This window comes from Ranitomeya imitator, chromosome 5, assembly GCF_032444005.1.
Source record: "Ranitomeya imitator isolate aRanImi1 chromosome 5, aRanImi1.pri, whole genome shotgun sequence".
NCBI classification, from domain to species: Eukaryota; Metazoa; Chordata; class Amphibia; order Anura; family Dendrobatidae; genus Ranitomeya; species Ranitomeya imitator.
The window spans coordinates 54,857,236-54,874,484 of NC_091286.1; the positions used below are offsets into that span (position 1 = coordinate 54,857,236).

General features: G+C 44.3%; 1 protein-coding gene across 1 annotated transcript in view; it reads right to left on the minus strand.

The window, feature by feature from the left end:
• Nucleotides 1-8,040: 8,040 nt before the first annotated feature.
• The window catches only part of ASB3 (ankyrin repeat and SOCS box containing 3), a 157,230-nt gene continuing 148,021 nt past the window's right edge, over nt 8,041-17,249 (minus strand). The window contains exons 10-11 of the mRNA XM_069768682.1: nt 14,697-14,824; nt 8,041-8,458 (exon numbers count right to left, since the gene is read on the minus strand). Of these exons, the coding sequence (XP_069624783.1) occupies nt 8,241-8,458; nt 14,697-14,824 (346 nt within the window). The 3' untranslated portion in view covers nt 8,041-8,240. The remainder of the gene's footprint in view (nt 8,459-14,696; nt 14,825-17,249) is intronic.

Consider the following 17,249-nt stretch of genomic DNA (forward strand, 5'->3'; position numbering starts at 1 on the left):
GTTGATACCCCATATGTGGGGGGGAACCAGCGTTTGGGCGCATGGGAGGGCTCGGAAGGGAAGGAGCGCCATTTGGAATGCAGACTTAGATGGAATGGTCTGCAGGCGTCACATTGCGTTTGCAGAGCCCCTAATATACCTAAACAGTAGAAACCCCCACAAGTGACCCCATATTGGAAACTAGACCCCCCCACGAACTTATCTAGATGTGTTGTGAGAACTTTGAGCCCCCAAGTGTTTCACTACAGTTTATAACGCAGAGCCGTGAAAATAAAAAATCTCTTTTTTTCCCACAAAAATTATTTTTTAGCCCCCAGTTTTGTATTTTCCCAAGGGTAACAGGAGAAATTGGACCCCAAAAGTTGTTGCCCAATTTGTCCTGAGTATGCTGATACCCCATATGTTGGGGTAAACTCCTGTTTGGGCACACGGGAGAGCTCGGAAGGGAAGGAGCACTGTTTTACTTTTTCAATGCAGAATTGGATGGAATTGAGATTGGTCGCCATGTCGCGTTTGGAGATCCCCCTGATGTGTCTAAACAGTGGAAACCCCCCAATTATAACTGAAACCCTAATCCAAACACACCCCTAACCCTAATCCCAACGGTAACCCTAACCACACCTCTAACCCACACACACCCCTAACCCTAATCCCAACCCTATTCCCAACCGTAAATGTAATCCAAACCCTAACCCTAACTTTAGCCCCAACCCTAACTGTAGCCTTAACCCTAACCCTAGCCCTAACCCTAGCCCTAACCCTAGCCCCAACCCTAGCCCTAACCCTAGTCCCAACCCTAACCCTAGCCCTAACCCTAGCCCTAACCCTAGCCTTAACCCTAGCCCTAGCCCTAACCGTAGCCCTAACCCTAACCCTAATGGGAAAATGGAAATAAATACATTTTTTTCATTTACTTTTATAGCGGGTTTTTTAGCGGATTTTTATGATTGGCAGCCGTCACACACTGAAAGACGCTTTTTATTGCAAAAAATATTTTTTGCGTTACCACATTTTGAGAGCTATAATTTTTCCATATTTGAGTCCACAGAGTCATGTGAGGTCTTGTTTTTTGCGGGACGAGTTGACGTTTTTATTGATAACATTTTCGGGCACGTGACATTTTTTGATCGCTTTTTATTCCGATTTTTGTGAGGCAGAATGACCAAAAACCAGCTATTCATGAATTTCTTTTGGGGGAGGCGTTTATACCGTTCCGCGTTTGGTAAAATTGATAAAGCAGTTTTATTCTTCGGTTCAGTACGATTACAGCGATACCTCATTTATATAATTTTTTTTATGTTTTGGCGCTTTTATACGATAAAAACTTTTATAGAAAAAAATAATTATTTTTGCATCGCTTTATTCTGAGGACTATAACTTTTTTATTTTTTTGCTGATGTTGCTGTATGGCGGCTCATTTTTTGCGGGACAAGATGACGCTTTCAGCGGTACCATGGTTATTTATATCCGTCTTTTTGATCGCGTGTTATTCCACTTTTTGTTTGGCGGTATGATAATAAAGCGTTGTTTTTTGCCTCGTTTTTTTTTTTTTCTTACGGTGTTTACTGAAGGGGTTAACTAGTGGGCCAGTTTTATAGGTCGGGTCGTTACGGACGCGGCGATACTAAATATGTGTACTTTTATTGTTTTTTTTTATATTTAGATAAAGAAATGTATTTATGGGAATAATATTATTTTTTTTTTTTCATTATTTAGGATTTTTTTTTTTTTTTTACACACTTGGAATTTTTTTTTTTTACTTTTTTACTTTGTCCCAGGGGGGGACAATACAGATCGGTGATCTGCCAGTTTGCACAGCACTCTGACAGATCACCGATCTGTCTGAGAGCAGTGCAGCGTTACCAAGTGCCTGCTCTGAGCAGGCACTTGGTAAGCCACCTCCATCCCTGCAGGACCCGGATCCGCGGCCATCTTGGATCCGGGACTTTCTGCAGGGAGGGAGGTAGGAGACCCCCGGAGCAACGCGATCACATCGCGTTGCTGCGGGGGTCTCAGGGTAGCCCGCAGGGAGCCCCCTCCCTGCGCGATGCTTCCCTGCACCGCCGGCACATCGCGATCATCTTTGATCGCGGTGTGCAGGGGGTTAATGTGCCGGGGGCGGTCCGTGACCGCTCCCGGCACATAGTGCCGGATGTCAGCTGCGATAAGCAGCTGACACCCGGCCGCGAGCGCGTGAGCGCGGCCGATCACACTGGACGTAATATTCCGTCCTTGGGAATTAAGGCCCACCCCACATGGACGGAATATTACGTCCAATGGCAGAAAGGGGTTAAAGTCCCCTAAAGGGACTAATAGGTATAGTTAAAAGTGAAAAACAGTTTTTAAAAAGGAAAATCACCCCTCTTTTGCCCCATGAAAAATAAAATAATTGAAAAAAATACACATTTAGTATAACTGAATTCGAAAAAGTCGGATCTAGAAAAATATTAATCTGATCAGTAATTGTCGCAACAAGAAAAAAATCGAAACACCAAAATTACATCTTTTTTGGCCCCCAGAATATTACTGTGTGTCTCAAACTGATATCAATAAAGAAGTCATCTTAGTACGCAAACAATAAGCCCTCACAAAAACCCATATGTCAAAAAATGAAAACATTACTGGTCTCAGAAAATGGCGACACAAGCAAATATATATATATATATTTTGTTTTTGTTTTTTTACAAATTTCTGAATTTTTCTTCACCACTTGAATAAAAACTATACCTGTTTGGAATCTGCGTACTCGTACTGACCTGGAGAATGATATTTCCCAGTCATTTTTAGCGTATAGCAAACATAGTAAATAAAAATTAAAAGAAAAAACAATTTTGGAATTTAACTTATGTTTTTGCAATTTCAATGCACTTGGATTTTTGTTCCTGCTTCCCAGTGCATCACATGATAAGAATGAATAATGTCATTCAAGAGTACAATTTGACCGTCATAAAACAAGCCCTCGTACGGCTATGGGGATGAAAAAATTAAAAGTTGTGGCTCTTGGAAGACAGAGAGAAAAAAAAACAAAAACAAAATAAATAAAAATGTAAAATCGTCCCGTCAGGAAGGGGTTATACTTGTTTGCGTTTGATATGGCAGCCAATCACTATTCACTTTGATGGTTTTCATGGATATGACATATTTGGGGTAATTTGGAAAAACACAAATAATAAGATGCTATTATCGTCATTGTTTGAACTGGAGGCTGAAGTTACACAAAATACTATTTTCATTTGTTTCTGCACTGTCTACAATATGTAAAACACGTTTTAATTACACTCAGTCAATGATTTTTCTGATGAAAGCTCTATGGGGTCTGTTCTCAGATCATTTACACACAATTACATTCACAACACAAACAGAATTTCCTAATACACTTTTTAGAGAGAACATTCCACCTTTTGTTTACTTTATGTTTTTAAAATGTTCCTTTGAGCTGCAGATCTTTAACTCCTTAATGCCCTTTAGATTTTGCACTTTCTTTTATTTTTCTGCCGACAGAGCCATATCAGGGGTTGTTTTAGTTGTGAGTTGTAGTTTTATTACGACGTATAATGTAATGAGAAATGGGCGAAAACGTCAAGTAAAATGGAGGAGAAAAATGCACTGCTGTCATTTTTTTGGGGGGGACGGGTGCCGGATTGGGAGAATCAGGTTGCTTTAACAACAGACACTGTGCGGTAAAAATGACCTGGCAACATGATTCTTCATGGTAGTATGATTACAGTGATAAATACATAAAGCTTTTCTGTATTTTAGTGGTTTAAAAAATACAAGGCATTGTAAAAAAAAAAATTGCTTGCGCCCCCATTTTGAGACACTTTATTTTTATTTATCCATTGATCATTTAAAGAGACAGAAATGCCAAAATATGCTATTTTTTCACTTTTGGAAAAGGGGTCTAAGGAGTAATGTTTCTCCTTGTGGAAAGTGACAAGCCAAGACTGGCATATCAGAGTGAAGAGACTTATAGGCCATGCAATATCGACTCTTTGATAAGCCTTGCAACATGACTGAGGATAAAAGCCAAACCAGAATCTCAATTTGCAGACTCAGTGTTTCGGGGGTGTTGCCCCTCATCGCTGCTTCCAATAGGTGGCTCAAGAGTTCTAGTCCTCTTCCTCTCTGAAGAGACAATTTGAATATTTAATTACCCAGGGGACCATGCATGGCTCATAAGTTTATAAGTGTCCTCACTCTGATATGCAGACTTGGCTTGTCACTCTCCACAAGGAAAAATGTTACCCCCTAGACCCCAGTCCAGAGCCTCTCACCTAGACAACTCAGATCTCATACTTTGCACTGATGAGGGGGGATATTCTGAAACACTGTATCTGCAAATTGAGATTCTAGTATAGCCATATTGCAAGGCTCGCTAAAGGGTCGATATTGACTTTTAGCATCGCTATTTCCAATAGGTGGCGCTAGAGTTCTAATTCTCTTCCTATCTGAAGAGACAATTTGTGTTTTTTGAAAAGGAAAAGTGAGATGAATTTTTGTAAAACTTTTTTTTATATTACTTTAGAAAATTATACAGCAATAGCGTAATATGAAAAAAAATGGAGGCGACAGGGCCACTACAACCCATTGCACGCAAGTTATACTGTACATTGAGAGGTCGAGTGTGCCAGAAAGCTCTCCGCCCTGACCGATATAGGTGGGTTCTGAGCAGTGGAACAACCTTTATGATGCCCAAAAGATCTAATAGTGCATATGGACAAGGCTTTTCATCAATAGATAAACCGTTTAAACCACCCTTTTTAAGGGCTTGTAAGACACAAACCTGGGCCTTGGTATAGAATCTGTGACAAGACTTGCAGTTTGTGTGCACAGCAGTCTGGCTCTGGGCTGCAGGACGTCTCCTGTAGAGGAGCAGCTTCTAGTGCCTCTAGCCACTTGTCTGCATCTTCTAATGACTCTGGGTTTTCTGGACCTCTTCTCTTTGTCCGCCTGTGGTTTTCAGGATGTCATCTTGGCTGGGTGCAGCTTCCTTGATTGTTGACTTTCCCGCAACTCTGGAATGTTCTCTGCTACCTGCCTGCAATTTTGTGCACTCTGTCTGCTTGGCTGTAGGTTCCTGAAGTCCTCTGCTTGCCTGCAGTTTCCTGCATGCCAGCTGCTTGCCCTAACCTTTCCTGATGTCTTCCACCTGCCTGCGGATTCCTACACTCCACCTGCTTGCCTGCAATTTCTTGACATCCTCCGCCTGCCTGAAGTTTCCAGCATTCCACCTGTCTACCTACGGTTTCCAGGTCCTCTTCTCACCAATCTGCTGCATCGACGCCTGTGGCCCATGTGCCCACCTGGACCTTGGGCTTAGAAAATCCACCTCACCCAGTTTATGCCATAATAATGCTGGTGATGGTTTCACATTTTCTCATACTATGTAAAGTTGTACAGGATATTACTGACCTATTACATGAAGAAACAATGCAGAAGAAAACTGCAGAATGTGTCATCCCGTCCATAGCAGACACTGAGGGTGGCCGAGCAGAAAATAAACTTTTTAGTCTCTCTTGTCCTATTTGGGAGTTATGATAGAGATCCTGAGCAGGAAAGTTAAAGATGGGAAGTCGCCACTTGCACGAGATCCCCTATGAAGGCCAGAATGGAAAGCTGCTCTGTAAGGGGGACTTTAGCACTAATGGCCTGGCCATACCTTAAAGCAAGGGTGGAGAACCTCAGGCTCGCGGGCCGCAGGAGGTGGCTTTCCATGCGACCCGCGGGAAGGTCCCCGGAGTCCACAATGCCCGGGTGGCAGCCGCATTCTGCCGGCCCTTTAACTCCAAGTGCACGGTATGCAGCGTTCATCACAGAATGCTGCCTGCCCTGCACATGAATGATATCATGAGGGTGGGCGGGGTTAGCACCCAATCCTCTCCCAATCCTTCTGTCCCAGAAGAGGAGCTGCTACCAGAGAGTCCAGAGCGATCTCTGTGCTGGTAGCTCTGTGTCTGCAGGTGATCTGTGCCCCTCAGCTATGTGCTCCCTGTGATCTCTCTGCCTCCCATCTATGTTGCCCCATGTCATCTCTGTGCCCCACCTGTGATCCCTGTGCCCCTCAGCTATGTGCCCCCTGTGATCTCTGTGCCCCCCCGCTATGTGCCCCAATAGCATCTCATTGCTCCCCCAATGATCCCTGTGCCCCCAGCTATGTGTCCTCTGTGACTTCTGCGCCCCCCAGTAATTGTTCCCCCTGTGATCTCTCTGCCCTTCGCAGCCATATGCTCCCTGTGAATCATGTGCACTCCAGCTATATGCCCCCTGTGATCTCTGTGCCACAGCTGTGTGTCCCCCTGTGATCTCTCTGCCCCCCGCAGCTATATGCCCCCGTGATTCTTATGCCCTCCAGCTATATGCCCCCTGTGATCTCTGTGCCACAAGCTATGTGCCCCCCTGTGATCTCTGTTCCCCTCCAGCTATATGCCCCGTGATCTCTGTGCCCCCGATCTCTGTGCCCCCAGCTATGTGCATCCGTGTGATCTCTGTGGCTCCCAGCTTTGTGTCCCCTGTAATCTATGTGTACCTTTGATTCCTGTGCCCCCTGTGATATTTATGCTTCCATGTGATCTGTGCCCCGTGATCTCTGTCCCCTCCTGTGATTTCTGTGCCCTCCAACTATATGCCCCCCCTGTGATCTCTGTGCCCCCCAGCTACGTGCATCCCTGTGATCTCTGTAGCTCCCAGCTTTGTGCCCCCCTATGTACCCACCTGTGATATAATAATAATAATCTTTATTTTTATATAGCGCTAACATATTCCGCAGCGCTTTACATTTTTTGCACACATTATCATCACTGTCCCCGATTGGGCTCACAATCTAAATTCCCTATCAGTATGTCTTTAGAATGTGGGAGGAAACCGGAGTGCCCGGAGGAAACCCACGCAAACACGGAGAGAACATACAAACTCTTTACAGATGTTGTCCTTGGTGGGATTCGAACCCAGGACTCCAGCGCTGCAAGGCTGCTGTGCTAACCACTGAGCCACCGTGCCGTGATATGTAATCCCATGAGATCTGTGCCCCCTGTGATCTCTGTCCCCTCCAGCTATGTGCCCCTTCGTGATCTCTGTGCCCCCAGCTATGTGCCATCCTTTGATCTTTGTGCCCCCCCAAACATGATCAGTATCACCTAACATCACAGCTGCACCAAAGAGAAGCAGCTCCAGCCGTCACAGTAAGGGTGAGTTACCGTAATTAATTGTTTGACTAAATATACCGCAGTAGTTTTCAAGGTGATCATTTTTATGTGGCCCCCGGATGATGGTAGAAATTTCCAAATGGCCCCCGGCTGGAAAAAGGTTCCCCAACCCTGCCTTAAAGGGCAAGTTATTTTGGGGATTACGTTAATGGAGCGGTCCACTTTTTCTTTAGTTTAATAAATGCGTTGCAGACATGATTTTGTGGAACTCGCGCATATATATCAGCATTACAGGTTCTCCTCCTTCCTCAATTACTTCTGTTCTCAAAGATCTGCTCAGAGGAGGATGTGACCAGACTTGTCCATCACTACTTTTCAATTAGAGGAGGTTGATGGACACGTGGGGTCACACACTCCTCCATAAACCATGATATGGACAGGAGATCTGCGCAGTCAGTGAGGAAAGCATCACTAACAAGTACAAGAGGAAAACCGGTAATACTTACACAATAAGTGTCCGTAAAATGTCCTCCAGCACATTTGTTACAATAAAGTGGTTAACCCCTTTAAGGTTTGCACAACCTAGAAAAAAGAGGGAAATCTAAATCCCATTGTTAGATATGATATACTCTTACATCAGTTCCCTGTGCCAGTTTCCGGATATTCATTTCCACCCTACAGGGGAGCCGGACGCATTACGACCCATCTAAAATGACAGTTATATTAAGATATAAATTAATCACGCTACGAGGTCGGCAACATCTTTCATATTGGAATAAAACTTAACAAAAAGAGGTGTCTGGAGTCAAGAACCAACTGAATTATGTCTTTTGTTTGTGAAATGAGTGAAAACTTTGATGCCCGTGAAGGTTCCGACAAAAAAAAAAATAAAAAAAGACAATGGAACAAAGCATTTATACGACACTTTTTACATATTTACATCTCCACTCCTTGCTCCCTAAATGTCAGATTTACATATGGTAGAAAAAAAGTCTCCGTCCGGGACACAAGAACGGCTCTTTATAAAACGCACTTGGAAATGCAGCTCAGCCTAGAGCAGCGTATTAATGTCCAGTCAAGGTGATGTACGGATTTCCATCAATCACTTGCTTGAGCGATATTTTCCAGGTTATCCTCAGGAGAATCATCTTTTCTGGCAACGCCGTAGTGATGTAGCACATCAGAATACTGCAGATAATCTTGAAGGCAGACAGGAAGAGGCAGCTGAGATATGAATTTATTAGACCGTAAATGCTCAGTTTTCAAGAGGGAGCGGATCTGAAGCCGACAGAGATGCATCAGTGACGGGAGGGATGCTGTGCAGGGGGGAGAAAAAAAAAAGAAAAAAATATTTTAAGACGAATATAAAACTTTGCAGAGTGTGACCAATGATGACGTATGTTGCTCATCTTCTGGCCAAAGTTTCCATACCCATGATTGTTGACTACCGAGCCTTCATTTGGCAGACAGCGATTTCTGACTCCCCCATACCCATGATCGTTTCACTCAAATAAACGGGGAAAGGAGGAAGCTGCTGCCAAATAACTCTGGCAGCAGCTTGTGTCCCAAAGAACAAAAGGGTCTGGCGGTAAAGTTCAACCTGCCCGACCAATGTCATCTGTCGGTGGAAAAGTCGAGCGGTACCTATGCACATCATCGAGTTCGGACGACTTTAGCCTAATGTGTATGGTTGCTTTTAGAAAAATCAGTATGCCTCGAATTTTCTGCAGAATTCACCCCATGCAATGAAAATTTGCATCGAGAACTGACATTTTGCCGATTTCAAATATCAGGTATATTTATGTGTAGAAAATCAAATTTAATTATTTTTTGTAGTACGCTGCACACAAATCTGCGACGTGTGCACTTCTCCTAATTCTGACAGTGCAACCAGCACTCGGCAGCTCGGGCTCTGCTATTCCTAAGTGGTGGAAAGAGGCCTTTCAATCCAGCAAAGCGAATTAAAAGCAAAAAATACTTTATTATAACTTACCGTGATTAAAATAGTAGCATGGGCTTAAAAAATATACATTTGATGCGTTTTGAGTTTAGCGAACACTTAAGCGTAGATATTTTTATATTACAGGATATGCAGGCTTACTGTGGGAACATAGTTGGTCTATTCTGCACCCAAGTTGAGTACATTTGTCGGTACTTGATACAAGTGAACCTTTTTTTATAGAAACTGACTGAATATGAAATACGTGAAGATGTACACAGAAATCCTACAGACTGAAGATCTAGTCACTCTGTATAGTGGAGCTACACTTCCCTCAAAAGTATTACGGACAGTGAAGAAAGCCTTACCAAGGCAACATCCCATCCAGGATTGTGTTATTCTTGATTTTCTATCTAACTTTGTCAGAAAAAAATCTTTTACATTATATTGGAGGTACATCATGAGAACACATAGTACTATGGGTGCCCATGCTATGCAAACTGGAGCTTGTACAGAGGTATAATATGGCTGCTGTAAGGATGCAGCTGGACGGGTCCTGGATGAAGCATGTGTGTCACGGAGTAGGATAGCCTCGATATGAAGGCTCCAAAGTTGTTACTGAGATGCTATTTAATCGGCCCGGATTTTTGGGTCCGGGTTTTAGGAGTGGGCAGAAGACCTGGGTGCGACTGGCTTTTTCTATATCTCCACTCTGGGGTTTTAATGGCCTATTTAAGGCAGCTCAGCTGCCTCAGAGGGTGACTGTGTGTGGAGGTAAAAAGATCTGCTGTATACTGGTCAGCCTCTGCTAAAGGTCAAGTCTAGATTTACCTTTGAGAGGGTGAGTCGGCTCTGAGATCCCGCATCTTGGACAGGTCTGATTTTTTCCCTTTGTGCCATGCCAAGGCTGTTTTGCTGTGTGAGCTTAGATGGTTTATGGACTTTTAATACACCACTCTAGTGATGAGCGAGTATACTCGTTCCTCGGGCTTTTCAGAGCACGCTCGGGTGGTCTCTGAATATTTGTTAGTGTTCAGAGATTTACTTTTCATCACCGCAGCTGAATGATTTACAGCTATTACCCAGTCTGAGTACATGTGGGTGTTGCCTGGTCGCTAGGGAATCCCCACATGTGTTCAAGCTGTCTAGCAGCCGCAAATCATGCTGCTGAGGCGATGAAAACTTACTCTCGAGCAGTTACGAATATTTGGGAGACCACCCGAGCAACGAGTACACTCGCTCATCACTAAACCACTCCCTATTTGAACTCGAGAACTTTCTGCCTCTGTCTACTTGAACCGCTGCCAGAGATAGTGAACCCCCACAATGTGTAGGAGACTTTAGACCTATAATTCGTGCTCTGTATTCATTTTCTTTACACCATACTAATCATTTTTCTAACCTATGGTCAACTTTAAAGTTCTTTGATACAAGTAGTATTTATATATTTTTTTATATGATTTTTCCAATGTGAGATTGAAAAAGCTTGCTTTATTCTTTATGATAAAAATTGGATATGGATAGAATTTTGTTCATGGTCTGATATGTAGACCGGCCTCGGGTCGCCTTATACAAGCCTCTAACGCTGTTGAGTTCAGGCTAGGAGACCTGCAGGCGGTCTGGACATTGCGGATTGTACTCGAGATCGTAAATGTCAAACATGTGAAACCGGCCATAGGCAGGGAAGCTATTAGATCCTGGCTATGCGTATTCTGCTTTGTACAATTGATAATTTGGGATTTAACTAAACGTATTAACATTTTTATTGTAAAACTCATGAATGCCAACCCTGTATCCTGCTACTTTCAATTATCCTCAACGTTTGCATTCGAGAAGGCACCAGTGCCACTCTTCTCATTCACCTCTATCCTTTCATGACACTGCTGGCTGAGTACACATCAAAAGAATTTCAAAGCCTTTTGCTTCATCCATCACCTCCTCAATAGATATTTTACATAAGGATTATATTTCTTTTTCCATCTTCATTTTTTTTTTCCCGGAGGATTACAGTGTGAATACATTTATAAAGTTTTGGACTGGCTGTTTGCAAGTATTAGGCGGTCTTTAACTGAGCAGTTACAGTGTGTTCTTATAGGAGCCAGGAGGTTTACGATTGTCAGGCTTGTTATACAAGCTCCAGCTCCTCGCTAACTTTATGTGCTGACAGGAAACATTGGAAATCATCATTTATAAAGTCTGTCAGGGCTGCACTGTAAAAAGAAGAAGAAAAAAAAAATAATAAAAAAGAAAAAAAATTCCAATCCATTCTATTTTTAGTCGAAGGAGTTCTGAAACTTTTAAAGACTTTTGTGAGAAGTTTAAAACTTAAAGTGTTCCAGTCTCCTAGACGGAGAAGATGATCTGTACGTAGCAAAGCATCGTGAATTCTCCGAGGGTCCCGCAGTCTATTCCCATGGATGTGCTGGAATTATTCTCCGTGGGTTAAGAGTTTGAGATTACGGCCCCGATTCATCAGATTTTTCAAGAAATCTCGCATAAAACTGTTTGAAATGTCATAACTCACAATAGTGCAAAAAAAAGTGTGACTTTTGATGTTTTTACGCCCGCCCCACCAACTTTTTTGAAAAGTGGGATAAGCTTAGTGGAAAGGGGGCTTGGCCGAGACAGCTCTTGTAAATCCACCATAATTTAAACCACAAATAAGGCATAAAGTGAGACAGGAAAGTAATCCAGTTCTCAAGAAGGCGCATGGCAGCTGAAGGATGTGCCGAATTCATTAAGATGCGCCTCTTACTCCAGTCACCTGTCATCGACTGGCATGCAAAACATCAGTCCTAATGAATCACGGTATGTGTGCCTCAAGATAAACGCGTAGGCTGGGGTCACACGAGCATAGATTCTCACATACGAGAGAATCGTATCGATTAGGCACATGATACTCAGATCAGACTCTGATCAGATTCAGCATAGTGTGTTCCGCTTTTCGCAGATGAGAGAATCGTACAACAGTGAGAAGATGGAGAACAAAATTTCTCCATCTTCTCCATAGTGTGAATCCGTACTAATCGAGCTGCACTCGGATAACATCCGGGTGCAGTCCGATGTTTTCCACGCACACCCATAGATTTGAATGGATGAGTGAGATCCGATTTCTCCATTACTATGACGTGGGCTTGATGTCACCTGACAATAGAAAGGTGACATCAACCCCACAAATATGAACTTCACTTGCCACCACGACATCTAATAGATGCACCTTTTTCTTTCTGGGCGGTTGCGGGCTTCTATTTTTTAGACTGGGGGGCAATATCCATGGCCCTTTATCAGCCTGAGAATACCAGCCCCCAGCTGCCTGGTTTTCGAAAAATCGGGGGGACCCCACACCATTTTTAAAAATGATTTATTTAAATAATTTTAAAGAACGGCGTGGGAACCTATCTATTCTTGATAACCAGCCTTGCTGAAGCGGACAGCTGAGCATTGCAGCCGCAGCTGTCAATTTTGCCTTGCTGGTTATCATATATACAGGGAAACTTTTTACGTCTGATTATAACTGCCAGCTATCTGACCAGTGGTAATGATTTTACTGCCGATCATAGGCAGTGTTTGCCGCGCTGGCAAATGACAGTGTGAGCCCACGGCTGCAATCGGAAAGCGAGAAACACCCGGTGTTCGGGGTACCGAACAATAACGCAGACTTCTTGTTGAAGTCCGTGCCCAATCAGTAGGTGTTCATCAAGGACCCCGACCTTTACTGTTAGGGTTCGCCTATCTCTAGAAATGATTTCTAAGAGGGCTTAAGTTAAGATGATTCACTTTGTATTTTAGGGAATGTGGGTCATGTGAATTTGTATCGCTGCGTACGTCCTCCGAATTGCTTATGTGAATAAAGAATCACAGTTCATGGAGTCTTTTCATTTTGCATTTTCCACACCTTGACAAGGTTCCGAACACCCTGAAGATGCAATCACGGTGAGCGGGATTTTATTTTATAATCTCTCAAAAAACTGTACTCTGGTATCTCAGGACAGCTTTTAGTTCACCATCATAGTTAATTATGGATTATTAGAGTTAGTGGTGAGCGAGTGTGCTCATTACTTGGCATGCTCGGGTGTTCTTAGAGTATTTTGGGCGTGCTTGGAGATTTAGTTTGTGTCGCCGCAGCTGCATAATTTGCAGCTGCTAGACAGCCTGAGTACATGTGGGGGTTGCCCGTTTGTTAGGAAATCCCCACATGTATTCAGGTTGTCTAGCAGCAGCAAATCATGCAGCTGCAGGGACTCAAACATAATCTCCGAGCACGCCCCAAATATTCGGAGAACACTCGAGCATGCTCGGAAATCTCGAGTAACGTACAAACTCGCTTATCGCTAATTAGCGTGTAAAAACAATGCAACTTTATGCATGGGAGCAGAGGAGTGCAGCCTCAGACTACAAGGGTATGTTCACCCGATTGACTATGAGGACGTGCTCACATGTGGTGTTATTGCAATGTTTCTTTCTGATCCAAACACCAAGTTTTCACACTGGTCACGCTTTTATGTACGGTCTTTCTTGCAATTTTCACTTTTTCATTTGTATAGGTGAAAAGCACTGCAAAACAATGGACAAATTTACATTGCTCAAAATACACATGGAGAAAATAAACAATGCAGCGTGGGGGGCATGAGATTTCAGAAATCTCATTGCTTAGGCTGGTTCTGTAAAATGCTGCCCATTTTAAAGGGGTTGTCCACTACTCGGACAACGCCTTCTTGATCAAAATGTGTGGACCCCAGAAAATAATGACGCTTGTACTCGCCTCCTGTGCTGGCACCGTTCCCACGGTGTCGGCAGTTGCTCTCCTGTGCGGTTATTTTGACACGTGACGCCGCTGCCCAAACAGCGCTGACGTCACTGTCCCGGCTTTGGACAAATCAAACGAGAAGAGGAAGTCCAGATTGCAGCGGATCTCTGACTACCTCTTTATGTTCAATTCGGCGGGGACAGCGACGGCAGCGCTGATTGGGTGCCGACGTCACAACAACCGCACGGTAGCAGCGGGGAGAACGAGAGTCGACCCCGCAAGAACACAGCCAGCATGGGAGGTGAGTATAAACTTTATTTTATGGGGGGCAAGCGAAGAGTATGACAAGACGTTGTCCAAGTTGCGGCCAACTTTTATAAGAACCAAATACACCAGGTGCGAAAAGCCCTACGACTCTGTTCAGGTTTGCTTTCGCAATGCCGTCAGATCGGACCGTCAAAATATCACTGTATGCAGAAATATTGTAATAGTCAATATTCAGAAACCAAAACAGAGCTCCGTTGAGTACGATAGGGTTCGTATGGGTTTCTGAATATTGATGGCAAAAATAACTCTGCAAGATGGACTGATCCAGCACAGTCTCAACGCTTGGGTGAATCCTCACGACACTTGTATCTCCACGCAGTCATCTGTACAGCTTCTTCTTCACATATATGTGACTTCCAATAATACTAGTTTTGCCATCAAAAACAGGTATGGTTATTCCAGCCTAAAACATCACCTTCAACCGTCTCCACTGAGACATCGTGGCCCGCTGCCGTCTCAGGAATTGCCCTGAAGCGCTTTCCCCACCTGTAAACACGATAAGCCCCGGCACAGAGAATTCATCTGACACTTGTTTGCTTACCGAAATGCTTTTGTGGAGTAAAATGTTCTGCGTGGGTGGACAGAAGCAGCTCCACATCGGCAGAAAGCGTCTTCCAATTAGTGAACTCCAGTGTAAAATTAATAACTTCGTTATTTGAAAAAAAAATCCTGCACGATAAAAAAAAAAAAAATTGTAACAAGATGTAAAACAGCGTCCTGTAAATACACACTAATTAGTTCTCTACGTGTTGGTAAGTTCACTCTGCGAGCACCGAAGGGACAGATAAACATGGTCAAAGCAGTGACTGGGAGAAAATAATAAGAGAAACTTATCAGATACATTTTATTGGGCTCCATTAAGTGTCAGCACATTGTTGTGTGAAAAGACTTGTTGGAAAAATTGATAAAATATTCTCATTCTTTCATATACAATCTGTAGCATGTTCTTGCTGCCATCATCCTCCACGAGTTAAAATTAATTTTGGTGCACAAACCATCATAATAATGTGCTCAAGAGCTGTACCCATTCCCAATGTCTGTATAGTGCAATACACTCTTTTTGAGTGAGCACTACAGGTTCTGGAACTGCCATTTCCTCACTTTCCAACCTGCATTGCTACAGCCATAGTTCCGTGCCTCATCTCACTTTTATGCCTGTATGCAACTTGCAATACACTTTGTTTTGAGTGAGCAGTACATCAGGATTCTGCCAGCACTACAGGTTCTGGAACTTCCCTTTCCTCAGCATGCATTGCTCCTGCCATGGCTCCATGCCCTGAACAGAACTCGCATCTCCTTTAAAGGGAACCTGTCACCCCGTTTTTTGAGATTGAGCTATAAATACTGTTAAATAGGGCCTGCGCTGTGCGTTACTATAGTGTATGTAGTGTACCCTGATTCCCCATGTATGCTGAGAAATACATTACCAAAGTCGCCGTTTTCGCCTGTCAATCAGGCTGGTCTGGTCAGGTGGGCGTGTTCACAGCGCTCTTTTCTTCCCCAGCTTTCCGTTGGTGGCGTAGTGGTGTGCGCATGTCCAAGGTCCGAATTCCCTGCGCCCACGTGAAGACACAGCGCGCGATCTGCGCTGTAATCCCTTGCATCGGTGGGGGCGGCCATCTTCCTGGGGCCGCGCGTGCGCAGATGGAGTGCTCTGCTGCACGGGGCTTCAGGAAAATGGCCGCGGGATGCCGCGCGTGCGCATTAGAGATCGCGGCGGCCATTTTCCCAAAGCCGCACGCGCGGCCCCAGGAAGATGGCCGCCCCCACCGATGCAAGGGATTACAGCGCAGATCGCGCGCTGTGTCTTCACGTGGGCGCAGGGAATTCAGACCTTGGACATGCGCACACCACTACGCCACCAACGGAAAGCTGGGGAAGAAAAGAGCGCTGTGAACACGCCCACCTGACCAGACCAGCCTGATTGACAGGCGAAAACGGCGACTTTGGTAATGTATTTCTCAGCATACATGGGGAATCAGGGTACACTACATACACTATAGTAACGCACAGCGCAGGCCCTATTTAACAGTATTTATAGCTCAATCTCAAAAAACGGGGGTGACAGGTTCCCTTTAAAGGGAACCTGTCACCCCGAAAATCGCGGGTGAGGTAAGCCCACCGGCATCAGGGGCTTATCTGCAGCATTCTGTAATGCTGTAGATAAGCCCCCGATGTTACCTGAAAGAGGAGAAAAAGACGTTATATTATACTCACCCAGGGGTGGTCCGGCTGCTGGTCAGGTCGGATGGGCGTCTCTGGTCCGCTGCGGCGCCTCCCATCTTCATTACAAGACGTCCTCTTCTGATCTTCAGCCACGGCTCCGGCGCAGGCGTACTTTGCTCTGCCCTGTTGAGGGCAGACAAAGTACTGCAGTGCGCAGGCGCCGGGCCTCTGACCTTTCCGGCGCCTGCGCACGGCAGTACTATCCTCTGCCCTCAAGAGGGCAGAGCAAAGTACGCCTGCGCCGGAGCCGTGGCTGAAGATCAGAAGAGGACGTCTTGTAATGAAGATGGGAGGCGCCGCAGCGGACCAGAGACGCCCATACGACCTGACCAGCAGCGGGACCGCCCCTGGGTGAGTAGAATATAACGTCTTTTTCTCCTCTTTCAGGTAACATCGGGGGCTTATCTACAGCATTACAGAATGCTGTAAATAAGCCCCTGATGCCGGTGGGCTTACCTCACCCGCGATTTTTCGGGTGACAGGTTCCCTTTAAGCCTTCCAACTGTCTTTACTGCAAAAGACGGATTACACTTATTAACACTGAGTAGACGGCAGGTTACACAGAAGGGAGGCCCGAAGTGGCCAGCAGCAGAGTGATTTTTGAGGGTTAGATGACAACATAATTTTTAACTAAATTATTTACAAATTTAACTATTTATCACATTATTCATTAGATGAGATCGAGATGTTTAAAGGAACATGAACCGATTAACCCGTGTTTATAAACCAGTATCTAGTTAAATCATTAAATAAACTATATATATCATTAACCCATAAAGTAAATGCTGTAAAAAGAATATAAAAAAATCAAAATTCCATAATTGTTGTGTTTTGGTCGCCGCTTCTTTCCAAAAAATGCAATCAAAAC